At 34.8% G+C, this 15,346-nt stretch overlaps 1 protein-coding gene across 1 annotated transcript in view; it reads right to left on the reverse strand.

Moving 5' to 3' along the window:
• The window catches only part of OPHN1 (oligophrenin 1), a 440,991-nt gene that overhangs the window by 196,311 nt on the left and 229,334 nt on the right, over positions 1 to 15,346 (reverse strand). The window contains exons 7-9 of the mRNA XM_063083139.1: positions 5,073 to 5,183; positions 2,492 to 2,596; positions 530 to 659 (exon numbers count right to left, since the gene is read on the reverse strand). Coding sequence (XP_062939209.1) covers positions 530 to 659; positions 2,492 to 2,596; positions 5,073 to 5,183 — 346 coding nt within the window. The remainder of the gene's footprint in view (positions 1 to 529; positions 660 to 2,491; positions 2,597 to 5,072; positions 5,184 to 15,346) is intronic.

The following is a 15,346-nucleotide window of genomic DNA, read 5'->3' on the forward strand; positions in this document are numbered from 1 at the left end:
TAGGGTATAGTGGTAGGAGCATAGGTTTTGGCATCTGACAGACCTGAATTTAATGTTAGGCCTGCTACTTTTTAGTTGGGCAACTTTCAAAAGGTGACCTCTCTGAGCCTCAGTGGCCTCATGTGTAAAATGTGTATAAGACAGTTTCAAAGATTAACGCAGTATTTTTAAAGCACGTAGCACTGTGCCTGACACACAGCAGATATAATAAATATCATTTTTCTGCCTCCTTTCCCCTACTTCTCTTTTTGCCCCAAAGAGTCATCAGAGGAATTAAACAATTAACAATCCCCATTTTGAATCTAAGAGCAAACCTTAGGTCTTATCACCCCAGAGACTTTGTAAGAAAAATCCTTAACTTCCCCTCAATTTCTCTTTCCTTTTTAATTTCACTATTCCATGTCTACACTCCAAGGAGTTGTAGCTATCAGGGGTCTGTGAACAATATGAGTGCCCAGAGTTCAGAGCAGTCAAGTGGCGGTAGGTGTCAGCCTACAGAAACCCAGTGGATAGCTCTGTTTCAACATACATTTCTCTTGCGTATAGAGATAGCCTTCAATGGTCGGCTGTCCTGGAAGTTTGCACGTCTGTGGAGCTTCTTTCATCCTTTTCTTAAGTTCTTCCATCTCTTGCCGGGTACTGGAGAAATGATTTCTTGTCTGTCAAGACATCATCATCATAATCATTATCATCATCACCATTATCATGAATAAGTATTTATTGGTCAGAGACCCAGACTGGAGTTTTCTCTTTGTACATCATGTGCTACAACAAAGCAAAAACAAACGTTGAATGGCATAGTGACTAGAAAATAATTTCATAGAGTTTAATGGTACTAAAGACTAGATGTGAAACAGAAATATAAATAGGAATATATTCATAAAACCACAACTGGAAGATTTTTCTTTTCCAATGGGAATCATCTGAGGCTCCAATAAATAAGGACTCTTAGAATTCCGAGCACCAGACTGACTCCTGCTTTAGAACAAGGGACATTGTAGAGAAGGTAATAAATATTATCACAGCAACTTCTATGTTCTGCCTCAAATATAGCTACTGCCTACTTGACCCTGAATCAAATTCTGGTGATGAAGATAAAATATATGAAAGGGTACTCACTTTGAAGAAAAGCCAACAGAAGTTATGTTTTCATACTCGCGAATAACAAAGGCTAATGGTGAGAAGGAATCTATTTAAAACTACACAAGTAAAACATAATGGCAAGACACAGTTTAAAACATGGGTAGGAAAATCACTAGAAATAGGTACTTAGTACTCAATCTCAAGTACTCACATTATGTCAGTGAAAAGGGTGATCTGTGCTCCCTTATCTGGTAAGACCACTCTACCAATTATCCTGTAAACGAGTCAGCCATATGTATACGTGCAAAGGTTTATTGTTAAACTCATACTTGTCAAGTTATATACGTGGAAGATTCAAATGATTAACTTGGTTGTAGGAATATTTTGTAAATCAGCTGAGAATAGAGGCTCTCACATTGTGGTGAAGGAGATTACCCAGAAAGAAGGGGAGTACGCAGAAAAATAAAATAAAATAAAAACAACTGAAAGTCACTAGAAGTCAAAATCAAGTGAGGCTTATTTCGACTATAACTTAACAGCATTTTCCATCTAAAAATACATCTATAAGTTTCACACAATGTAAAGCCCCAGTCCAAAGTCACTACCTCATTGATGCCTTATCTGACTTCACCAGGCAGCCAATTGTTCCATTCTCTGTGCTTCTTTAAAAACTTTGGTCTTGACTCTAGTGTAGTACTTATCAAAAGAGATTATGATTGATCTGTGTTTATGTCTCTCTTCTCCTAGAAGCTGTATGTTCCTTCAAGAGAGAAAAACTTACATGCTTCATTATGGTATGTCCAGTGCTTTTCACAATGCCTTGCATAGAATATATGTTCGTTGTATCCATAAACATTTTAAATGGGCGTTAAATAAATGAATAAGTAAAAGAATATATGTGACAAAGATGGGAAGGCTATGCTTATGCCCATGTATAAGAACCAGCATGGGAAAGAAATTAGACAAAACCTTTAAAAGGAATTTATTTAACTCTAGTAATAAGTAAGAAAAAGAAGAGAGGGTAAAATGGTGTTTGGGTAATATAACCCACAGTGAGGGTGTCTTAATTGACAGGGAAGTAGCTAAAGACCTGTTCTTAAAAAAGCCTATAGCTGGGTTCTGATCTGGGAGAAATGTAGTAAATTAGCAACACTTAATATATATTGGATAGATGGATACGTTGAGGGGTAGAAAGGTGGACTTAAACAGCAGTCAGCCTCAAAGACAGGAAAGAGTTGAAACTGGAACAGCAAGAATGGTACAGTATAGTAAAATATTTGTGATCCACACCATGTGTCCTTACAAATTAGCTAGGATGCAATAACTTAGAATTCCAAGGTCAAAGTCACTGGAGCTGAAATTCAATCAGAACGGAGAGACAGGTGAAGAAATCCACATGAAAACTCACATTCTGCAAACTGAGCTGGAGCTGCTGTTTGTATGGGAGGAAATCCTGTGTGAGCTCCACAGTCAAGCTGTTAGAAATGAAGAGGCTATGAAGAAAGGCCAAGACCTAGGGAAAACATGCAAAAATAACTTTATCACCAGCACCTTCTAGTTAATCAAATGAAGGAAGCATGAACGCAGAAAAGAAACTGTACAGTGTTTACCCATTATAACGTTAAACAAAAACGGGTCTACATATAACTATTTCCATATTAGGTTAAACATTTACTCTGGACTTGGTTTCAGAAAATAAGAACTATTAAGAAATTTATTCATGCAGATCCTGTTCAGATAGCATACAAAGCCATTCATAATTTGGATAGTATGGGAATGGACTGTGTCCTTTCTCTATATATCCTTAGGACTGGCACAGAGTAGGTGCTCAATAAATATTTGTTGTATAAATGAATAAAGAGATAAATTAATAAAGTAATTCTGTACTTTAATGAAGACTGTCATAATGCTAAAATAACAAAGGAGTCTGAACTAATTTTCAAATTAGAAGTGTTTCAGGAGGTTGCAGAAGACATGCAAATGATCAGTAATATATATTTTAAATGTTCAAAATATTCAACCCCAGTAAAAATCATATATACATAAATAAAAACAAAAGAAAATATGATTTTCATCAATTAAATCATAAATATTTTTTACATAATGCTCAATGCTGGAGATGTGTAATCACAGCAAAAACTGCTCTAATCTTTTTAGTAAACAAATAGGTGAACACATATAAACATGCATACACTATATATGTGTATATATACAAACTATATATACACACATATAAAATTATATAATACACACACACATACATATATGAGATGCACATGTGGGTGTATAGGTGTGTATACTACATCCACATTCATACAATCTTTCCTGTTTCTCTCCCAAGCTTCCCCACCTCAGGAAATGACATCATTACCCATTCAGTCATTCAAGGAAGAAACTGCAGATCATCCCCAATTTCTCTTGCACTCACATTTCAGTTCAATCCATAAGCAATTCCTGTTAGCACTGCCTCTAAAATTTATCTCTAGTCAAGTCATTCCTTACGATTTCTGCTACCACCACCCTAACCCAAGCCAACATCTCCTCTTGCCTAGACCACTGTAGTAGCTTCCTAACTGGTTCCCTCACTTCCACTCTTGACCCCTTTCACACCATTCTCTACACAGCAAAATTGGCCCACATACCACCCTCCTTAATACCCTTCAATGGTTTTCTACTGCACTTAGACTAAAATCAAACCCCTTACCATGCTTATGGGCCCTATGCCTTTCTATCAGACATTACCTCCTGTAATTCTCCTTTTCTCTCACCAGCATGGAAAACAAAGACACTAATGTTTTCATTCCTTGAGTATACCAGTGTTTCCTAACTTAAGGGCTGAGCACATGTGTTTGTGTGTGCCTGGAATGCTCTTTCCCCACCATCTCCATGGCTGCAAATTCTCTTCCTTTAGATTTCATCTTAAATGGCACTTTCAGAGATCCTCCTTGACCATTTGATCTAAAGTAGCTGCCCGTTTTTGTTTTTTATTTTAGCCCTTTTGGGTTTCCTCCATAGCTCTCATTGCAACTTGCAATTATTTTAATTATATTCATCCTTCTTTCCCTTCTTTCTACCATATGAGAGTGTAGTCTTCATAAAGAAAAAAACTTCAGTCTTTCTTGTTTACTATAAGATAACCAGTGTCTAGCACAGTGCCTGGCACAAAACAGAAACTTAATAAATGTTTGTTGAATAAATAGTCGTTTGCATATACACATATACAGATATTTACAAATGCAAGAACAGGTACACAAATACATGTGCTCATGTGCAATATATATGCGTGTGCACACATATGTATACACACCAACACCTACAAATACACATGCATACATAGATAGAGAATGATACGTAATAGATTCATAGAGGATTTAGAAGCAAAAATGCCACAATATTATTGTTTTTCATTTGTTTTTCATAAGTTTTTCTAACTTTTCTGTGATGAGTATAATATTTTTATAATAAAAAAGAAAAGCTATTAAAATTCAACATTCTTGTCAAATCAAAGCACATCATCTTTTGTAATAAATTAAGGAGATTAAAGTGGAAAAAATTACACATGAAAGAAATAAAAATAATAGAATGGGAAGTCCCTGAATGCAAGGAACATGAGTTCCTAGCATAGTACCTGGTATATGATGGGTACTTTCAGAGGCTTTCTGAAAGCATGAGAGGAAGGAAGGAAGGTAAATGAGGTAATAGGAAGAATGGCAGAGAGATTAAGGGAGGGAGAAAAGAAGAGAGTGAGAAAAAGAAAGAGGAAGATAGTCATAGAGTGAAAATGTGGAAGGGAGGGGAGAGAGATAGAATGATTATTATTAAAAGAGCAAAAACAACCAGAAGCCATTATGACTATGTTCTTGACATTCATCATTAAGCATTGACTAGCCCTCACATCTTTGATATTTTAATTTTATGACCAAAGTTCTCCACATTTACGTGGCATTTGATAAATATTTTTAGACCATTCATCAATATAGAGAACTTACTGGCTCCACGATATTGAACTTCTTGGACTCTTGAACTTCCTGGATTTGATAAACATAATCAAGGGAGGACTCGAAGAAATTTTGCCTCTCTTTGTCCACCTGAAGGTCTGCCTGTAGAGGAAGGGCAATAAATAGACATACAAATGGGCATAGTCATTCCTGAAAGTCAGTGCTTATGAACTCAACAGAATGCTAGAGCTAGAGGAACATTTAGCCACCAACTAGTGATCCTACCCCTTTATTTTACAGATAAGGAACATAAATCCAAGAGATAAAAAGTGATTGACCAAGGCTTCCAGTTTCTGCTCTGATATGGAAGGAGTTTGGAAGTCATCTCACCTGTCCTTGCAACAGGAAAAAAGCTGAACAAGTGGGAAAATCAACAACTCTTCTTAGATCCAACAGAGAATTGAGGTCCAAGGGAAAACTGCTGCTTCAAAAACTGGATAGTTATAACTATAGAGAATCAGAGCTTACCAGTACAGAAGCCAAGCAGCAGAAAACTGCCACTATGACTACTACTGGGGAAATTAGAACTGAAAGAACTTCAAATCTCAGACCTAGTTTAAGAAGAAATCTGTAAGGAAATACAAAAACAAAATCAAGGATATCTGAGGAAATTTTACCCTCTGACGGCTACAGCTATAGCAAAATAAGCGCAGCCTAACTGCTAGCCAGATAAACACAAAACCTCACACTAAAGGCCTATTTACCTCAGTTCCTTTTACCCCAACATCATCTCCGACTTTCAGCAAGAAATTACAAAGCATACTAAAAGACTACAAATAAATAAAAATAAAAATAAAAAAGGAAAGAAAGAAAAAGCAAAAGAAAAAAAAAGTCTGAAGAGAAAGAACAAGTATCAAAACCAAAGAAAGATAAGGCAGAGATTGTGGAATTATAAGACTGTGAATTTAAAGTAACTATAATTAATATGACAAAGGCTCTAATGAAAAAAGAGGATATGCAAGAACAGATAAGTAATACAGCACACAGATAAAAATTCAAAGAAAAATTCAAAGAAAATGCTAGAAATCAAAAACACTATAGCAGAAATAAAGAATGCCTTTAATGGGCTCATCAGTAGACTGGCCAGGGCTGCGGAAAGAATCAGAGAACTTGAAGATATGTCAATAGAAACTTTAAAAATGGAAATGCAAAGAGAAAAAAGAATATAAAGCATGAAGCAGAATATCTAAGAACTGTTGGAGGACAATTACAAAAGGTGTAAATATGTACACTCAAAATACCAGGAAGAGAAGAAATAGAGAAAGGAACAGAAGAAATATTTGAAATAATAATGACTGCGAATTTTCTACAATAAAAGATAGATACCAAACCACAGATCCAGGAAGCTCAGAGAATACCAATCAACATAAATACCAAAAAAACCTACATGTAGGCATATCATGTTCAAACTGCAGAAAATCAAAGACAAAGAGAAAAACGTGAAAGAAGCTAAAGAAAAAAAAACATATATAGGAGCAAGGATAAGAATTACATCAGACTTCTCTGAAGAAATCATGCAAAAAGAAGAATGGAATAAAATATTTAGGGTGTTGAAAGAAAAAAAAATATCAATAGAGAATTCTGTACACAGTAAAGTTATCCTTCAAAAGATGTGAAAATAAAGGCTTTCTCAAACAAAAACTGAAGGAATTTGTCACCAGTAGACTTGTCTTGCAAGAAATGTTAGAGAAAATTCTCCAAACAGAAGGAAAATGTTAAAAGTCAGAAATGTGAATATACATAAAGAAAACAAAAACACTAGAGAAGCAATGAATGAAGATAAAATAAAATCTTTTATATCACTTATTCCTAAATTGATCTAACAGATAAGAGTTTGTCTGAAATAATAATTGCAACAATGTATTCAGTGATTATAGCTCACAAACAAGTGAAATGAATAACGGCAATATTATAAGGGACTTAAGGGAGAAACTGGAAATACTCTGTTATAAGGTTCTTGAACTACCCATAAAGCAGCATAGTGTTATTTGAAAGTGGACATGGATTAACTGTAAATGCATAGCTCTAGGGCAAACACACAAAAAAGTAGAAAAATAAGTATAATTGATATGTTAAGAGAGGACAGGAAATGAAATAATATAAAGTTTTCAATTAAAACAAGAGAAGGCAGAGAAAAACTGAAAGACAAAAAAAAAAAAAAGAAACAAATAAGGACAACAAATGGAAAATAGTAACAAACATGGTAGATACTACTCCAACAATATCAATGATCACTTTAAACATCAATTGTCTAAATAAACCAATTAAAATATACACACTGTCAGAGTGCACAAAATAAGAGCCAACTATATGTTATAGACAAGACATCATTTTTCAAATATAAACACAAAGATAGGTTAAAAATAAAGATGCAGAGAATAATAAACCACACTAACATTAATCAAAAGAAAACTGGAATAGCTATATAAATTTCAGAAGAAGAACACTCCAGAACATAGAAAACTATCAAGGAAAATGACGGGTATAACATAAGAATAAAGATGTCAATTCTCCAAGAAGACATAAGAATCCTTAACATGAATGCACCAAACAATATAGCATCAAAATACATAAGGTAAAAACCGGTAGAACTGCAAGGAGAAATATACACATTCACACTTAGAGTTGGAGACTTCAGCACTCTATTAGTAACTGACAGATCCAGAAGGCAGAAGGTCAGTAAGGACCTGGTTGAATGGAACAGTACCATCAATCAGCTGGATCTAAGTGACATATTTATAACACTTCGTCCAACAACATCAGAATACAGTCTTCTCAAGTTCATTCAGAACAATCACCAAGATAGATCATACTATGGGACCTAAAATATACCTGAACAAATTTAGAAGAATACAAATCATACAAAGTATTCTCCCAAACCACAATTAAATTACACTAGAAATTAACAACAACAATGACAAAATATCTGGAGACCCCCAAAATAATCAGAGATAAAACAGTCCATTTCTAAGTAACATATTGGTCAAAGACAAAGTCTTATAAAATATTTTGAATTAAATAAAAACAAAAACACAAATGAATATTTTTGGAATGCAGCAAAAGTAGTCCTTAGAGGAATATTTATAGTATTAAACACACATATTAGAACAGAAGAAAGATCTATTATCAATAATGTGAGCCATAGCCTTAGGGAACTAGAAAAAGAACAGCAAATTACACCCAAAGTAAGCAGAATAAAAGAAATAAGAAAAATTAGAAAATAAATCAATGAAATTAACTACAGGAAATCAATAGAGAAAATCATCAAAACGAAAAGCTGCTTCTTTAAAAAGATGAAGAAAATGGGTAAGACTCTAGCCAGGTTAACTAAGAAAGAGTGAAGACACAAATAAATAACATCAGAAATGGAAGAGGTACCATCACTACTGATTGCATGTACATTAAAAGGACAATAAAGGAATATTATAAATAACTTTATGTCTACAAATTTGATACCCTAGATGAAATGGAACAATTTCCTGAAAGACATAATCTGCTGAAACTCAAAGTGAAATAGACAATCTAAATAGACTAATATCTACGAAGGAATTGAATTAGTAACTAATAGCCCTCCAAAACAGCATGCACCAGGCCCAGATGGTTTCAATGGTAAATTGTGCCAGACATTTAAAGAAGAAATAACAAATCTTTACAATCTCATCCAGAACATAAAAGCAGAGGGAATATTTCCTAACTCATTTTCTGAGACCACAATTACCCTGATACTAAAAGCAGGCAATGACATTACAATAAAGGAAAAGTACAAACCAATATCTTTCATAAACATAGGTGCAAAATTTCTCAACAAAATATCAGCAAAACTAATTCAACAATGTATAAAAAAATTATATGTCATGACCAAATGGGATTTATTCCAGGTATGCAGGGCTGATTCAACATTCAAAAACCCATTACTGTAATTCATGACATCAACAGGCTTAAAAAAAAAAAAAACTCTCAGCAAATGAGGAATAGAGGAGAACGCCCTCAACTTGATAAAGAACACCTGCACAAAACCTACAGCTAACATCATACTTAATGGTGAAAAACTATATCCTTTTCTACTAAGATCAGGAACAAGGCAAGGGGTCAGTTCTCACCACTCCTATTCAAATCATACTGAAAGTCAAAGTTAATGCAATAAGACAATAAAGAAAATGAAACGTATATAGATTGGGAAGGAAGAAATAAAACTCTTTGTTCACAGATGACATGATCATCTGCAGAAAATCCCAAAGAATCAACAAATATCTCGGGAACTAATAAGCAAATATAGCACAATTGTAGGATACAAACTTAATATAAAGTCAATTATTGTCTTATATGCCAACAGTGAACAACCGCAATTTGAAATTAAATACTCTATACCATTTATTGTAGCAGCAAAGTTGAAATATTTAGGTATAAATCAAATAAAACATGCATAAGATCTTTATGAGGAAAACTATAAAACCATGATAAAAGAAATAAAAGATCTAAATAAACGGAGAGATATTCCATATACATGGATAGAAGACTCAATATTATCAATATATCAATATTATCTTTTTGATTATAGCCAGTCTACCTGGGGTGAGGTGGTATCTCAATGTAGGTTTAATTTGCATTTCCTGGATGACTAGTGACATTGAGCATTTTTTCATGTACCTGTTGGCCATTTGTATGTCTTCCTTTGAAAAATGTCTATTCAGCACCTTTGCCCATTTTTTAATTTGGTTATTTGTTTTTTTACAGTATAATTGCTTGTGTTCCTTGTATATTATGGATATTAATCCCTTGTTGGATGCACAGTTAGCAAAAATTTTCTCCCACTCTGTAGGCTGTCAATTCACTCTGTTGACTGTTTCTTTTGCTGTGCAGAAGCTTTTTAGTTTGATATAGTCCAATTTGTTTGTTTTTTCTTTTGCTGCTTGTGCTTTTGGGCTCATGTTCACAAAGTCTGTGCCAGACCTAGTTGCTGAAGTGTTTCTCCTATTTTTTCTCTTAGTAATGTTACAGTTTCAGGTCTTATACTTAAGTCTTTAATCCATTTTGAGTTGATATTAGTACATGGTGAGAGATGCATATCTAGTTTCATTCTTCTGCATTTGGACATCCAGTTTTCCTAGCACCACTTGTTGAAGAGGCAGTCTTTTCCCCAATGTAGATTTTTGTTGCCTTTGTCCAATATCAGATGGCTGTAAGCCTGAAGGGTGATTTCTCAATTCTATGCCACTCGTCTGAACATCTATTTTTATACCAGTACCATGCTGTTTTGTTTACAATAGCTTTGTAGTATAACCTGAAGTCAGGTAGTGTTATATCTCCGGCTTTATTTTATTTTATTTTTTTTTGCTCAGGATTGCTTTGGCTATTCGAGGTCTTTTGTTTTTCTGTATGAAAGGTAAGATGTTTTTTTCCATTTCTTTGCAGAATGTCATTGGTATTTTGATGGGGATTGCATTGAATCTGTAGATCGTTTGGGTAGTATAGACATTTTCACAATCTTAATTCTTCCAATCCAAGAGCATGGAATCTTTCCATCTTTTTGTGTCTTCTTTAATTTCTTTCAGAAGTGGTTTGTAGTTCTCATTGTAGAGGTTAGAAGACAGTTTGGCAATTTCTTTCAAAACTAAATATACTCTTACCATACAATCTAGCAGTTGTACTCTTTTCTATTTACCCAAATGACTTCAAAAGTTATATGCATAAAAACCTGCACACAAATATTTGTCACAGCTTTATTAATAATTGCCAAAATTCAGAAGTCAAAATGTCCTTCAATAGGCTAATAGATAAACAAACTGATATATCCAAGACAACAGAATATTATTTAGCCCTAAAATGAAATGAGACATGAAGTCATGAAAAGGCATGGAGAAAACTTAAATGCATATTGCTATGTGAAAGAAGCCAATATGAAAGGGCAACATACTGTATGATTCCAACTATATGACATTCTGGAAAAGGCAAAAATATGGAGTCCATAAAAAGATCAGTGGTTGCCAGGGGTTTGACGGGAGAGAGAGAAGAATGAATACATAAATCCCAAAGAATTTTAGGGCAATGAAACTATCCTGTATGATACTATAATGGTTGATACATGTCATCATACAAGGGTACTTCACAAAATTCATAGAAAGATTCATATTACCTTCCAGTTCTATTTTTCCACCAACTTTTTAAGTCTTTTCATACATTTACCAAAACTCATAGAAAGCACAATATAGTGGCTCATCAATTGTAACAGATGAACCACATGAATGCGAGATATTAATAATGGGAAATCGTGGAGAGTGATATTAGGGGTAGGTGGGTTATTTTCTGTACTTTCCATTCAATTTTTCTGTAAACCTAAAACTGTTCTAAAAGTAAAATAATTTTTTAGAAAAGTAACTGACCCAACATTTGATCAAACAAGTATAAAGAGTGCTCATCAGGGAAGTAAACAAGAATGTCTACATATAGCACCAAACTGCTAGAACACCGCAGAATTTTCTTAACAGAAGCCTCCAAAAGTTTGGACTATGTCTTGGGTTCCCAAGACCACATTTGGATTTGGTAATTCTCTAGGAGGACTTACAGGACTCAACATATAGTTGTACTCACAACTAATATTTATTTCAGTGAAAGCATACAAAGCAAAGTCAGCAAAGTGAAAAAGGTGCATGTGTGAAGTCCAGAGGAAACTAGCCTCCAAGAGATCTCTCTTACTGGTGTCACACAGGGCACATTTAATTCCTCCTTTAACAAGTTATAACACACAGGTAAAATGTTGTCTACCAGGGAAGCTCATTAGAAACTGAGTACCCTAGGTTTTATTGGAGGCTGGTTACACGAGCACTCCCTGTCCAGAATGTATTAAATTCTAGTCCCCCAAAAGAAAGGAAGACATTTAGCATAAGCCACATTATTCATACAGGCAGTGTAGGCAAAGTGGGCCGCTCTTACCATTTAGAGAAACTTTTTATATCAATGTAGGGAACTATTTATCAGTCAAGTTCCCAGATGCCAGCGAAGGGCTGATCATGTGAACCAAGGCCTTTCTAAGAATAGCACTCTCAGGCCTTTTATGTTAACTCTTTCTTCACAGGAACACGAGCACAGAATAAATGAAAAAGAAAAAAACACAAAAGTGGGCCAAAGGAAAATGGTAGAAGACCCCAGACTTAACTCTAGTTCATGGAAGGGAAGTAGTACTTCTCTTTTTCAATACTAACTCCATCGACCACTGAGGCTCTTGACCCATCACCTTGAAGCACCTCAGGTGATGTGATGGATACCTACTAAACCAGGTACCAGCTCTGCCACAATCTGTGTGACCTTGAACAAGATTTCTAAGAACCTTAACAGCTCATGTCTATGATCTTATTCCATCAGGTATCTCTTTTCATACTTGACTCTTGAATATCCTCATCTTTTACTGGATCTTTTATCAAAAACACAGATCCCTTATTCTATTTTTAAAAATTCATAATCAGTTAATTCCTTCCTTCCCTTTGCCAGTGCCACTCTTCTGGCTCAGACCCTCTCCTCTAGATCACTGCAATAGTTTCCTAAATTGATTTTCCTGCTTATAGTCTCTCCCTGATCTAATTCATCCTACAACCGCAGCCAGTTTAAGATTCATAAAACAAAATTGTACTCATGTTGCTTGCATGACCAAAAACCTTCAACAGTCCTCCAGGGCAAATAGAATTCAATACAAACTCCTGAGCCTAGTACACCAAAATATGGCCTCAACTGGCCTGATCCTATATTGACTTTTACTACCCTTTGAAGTAATGCAAATTCTGGCCAAACCGTATCCCAAACATTCTCCTTGCTTTCTACCCTTGGGGCCACTGACCTCCATTTGAAAGGTCCATTTCTCCATTTCTATCTGCCAAACACTTTGCCTATTTTTGAATGACTATCTCAAACTGGAAGGGCAACATTCTTCCATGAAGGCAATTCCCACACATAAACATTACAGTATGTAAAAAATTCTACTTGTATAAGAGTATTGTGTATTCTTATCTTAGCATCCCAATTGTAAGCTGCAAAAAGGCAGAAAGCATGTCTTATTGTCTCTGTAGTCCTGTTGCACACAGCATAGTGCCTGGCATATAGTAGGCACTCACCGAATAGTGGCTTATTTGAACTGAAGCCACTGCAAGTCCCATGTCAGCAGGAGTCCCAGTGAAGGACACCCCCCCCCCCCGCAAAAACATAAGGTAATGGAATATCTCAAGGGAAAAAAAGTAAATCTGATCCTGATCTACCAAAGTAACTCTGATCCTGATCTACCAAGTACAACAGTAGTTTAATGCTATCCTAGTGTGAAATCTGGAATCAGAAACTTGGAATTGAAAGGGACTCTGGCAATCACTCAGTAGTACTTCTACACACAGGGGAACTGAGGCCAAGAAAGATGTATCTTTTTCTTTTTTAGGAATATACATTTAGTCTGGCAGTACTACAAGGATACTCATTTGAATATGCCATGTTTTTTTCCCACAACTCTGCCTTTGCAATAATAAAGAATATTTATTACATGATCTCATTGAAGTATTCAAGGAAGAATACAGAACATTAGAAAAACACACTGTGACTTTTTCTTAAACAAAGAAAAAGATTAACAAATGTCTTGATACACAGTCAGAAATTATCCTCCTGGTAATTTCAAATTACATGACATAAACATGCAAAATAAACCATAAACCACATGGGAAAATAATCATATTATGATCATTTTGATTAAAATGTTTATATGTGCATGTAAGAATATAGTATCCAATTCTGGATTTGGGGGTTGATTTGATCTGGTTTCCTCTGTTTGGTAATCCATGTTTTCTATTTTTCTTTCAGTAATATTTGCTTATATTACAACTTCAGGAAAAGTGCTAAGATTATCCAAGAGTGAGCTACAGTTTTAGATGATGGTAAAACATTAACAAGTTGGCTTGTCTGCCTTTAATAAATGATGGATTAGAAATGTTTCATTAGGGGTAAAATAATTCATTAACAGTCTGTTTGAGAAATGAGAAGAAAAAATCTGAGTATAACCTATTTGGGTAGATAAAGAAAGAATAAAGATACATACCTTCTAATAATATTTTTTTTTCTCTTTTTTATAATTACTATATTTATCCTTATACAATGTAATCATTTTTTATGGCCCTTTACTAGTTTCTCACTACTCCCCCTCCCCCCACTTTTCTCTCCTCTGGTGGCCTCAGTTCTGTTCTCTCCTTTTGAAAGTTCAACGGATTACTGTGATTGTTGTATCTTTCTTTTTTCTTTTTATTTGTTTATTTTTTTGATCCCACCTATGAGTGAGGACATGCAGTATTTCTCTTTCTGTGCCTGGCTTATTTCACTTAACATAATTTTCTCTAAGTTCATCATCATTACTGCTAATGGCAAAATTTCAATCTTTTTATGGAAAAATAGGAATCCATTGTGTGTATATATTACATTTTCCTATCCAGTCATCCATCAGTGGGCATTTAGCTTGGTTCCAACTCTTGGCTACTGTAAATAGAGCTGCAATAAACATGGGAGTACAGCTATACCTTTGACATGATTATTTTCATTCCTTTGGGTATATACTCAGCAGTGGGATTGCTGGATAATATGGCAGTTCTATCTGTAGTTGTCTGAGGAACTTCCATATTGTTTTCCATAAATGGCTGCACTAATTTACAGTACCACCCACAGTGTAGGAAGTTTCCCCCTTCTCCACATCTTCTGTCTTTTTTATTATGGCCAGTCTAAATGGTGTGAGATGATATCTCAATGTGTTTTGATTTGCATTTCCCTAATCCTTAGTGATTTTGAGCATTTTTCAAGTGTCTGTTGGCCATTTGTATATCTTCCTTTGAGAAATACCTACTTAGCTCCTTTGCCCATTTTTTAATCGGGTTACTTGGTTTTTTACTGTTAAGTTGTTTGAGTTCCTTGTGTATTCTGGATATTAATCCCTTGTAGAATGCATAGCTTACAAATATTTTCTCCCATTCGGTAGGTTGTCTTTTTGCCAGTTAATTCTTTCCTTTGCTGTGCAGAAGCTTTTTAGTTTGATATACTCCCATTCGTTTATTTTTTCTCTTGCTGCCTGTGCTTTTGGGGTCTTATTCATAAAGTCTTTGCCCAGTTCTACTTCCTGGAATGTTTCCCTTATGTTTTCTATTAGCAGTTTTACAGTTTTGGGTCTTATATTTAAGTCTTTAATCCATTTTGAATTGATTTTGGTATATGGCGAGAGATATAGGTCTAGTTTCATTCTTCTACATATAGATATC

Source organism: Cynocephalus volans, chromosome X (assembly GCF_027409185.1).
Source record: "Cynocephalus volans isolate mCynVol1 chromosome X, mCynVol1.pri, whole genome shotgun sequence".
In the NCBI taxonomy this organism is placed as follows: domain Eukaryota; kingdom Metazoa; phylum Chordata; class Mammalia; order Dermoptera; family Cynocephalidae; genus Cynocephalus; species Cynocephalus volans.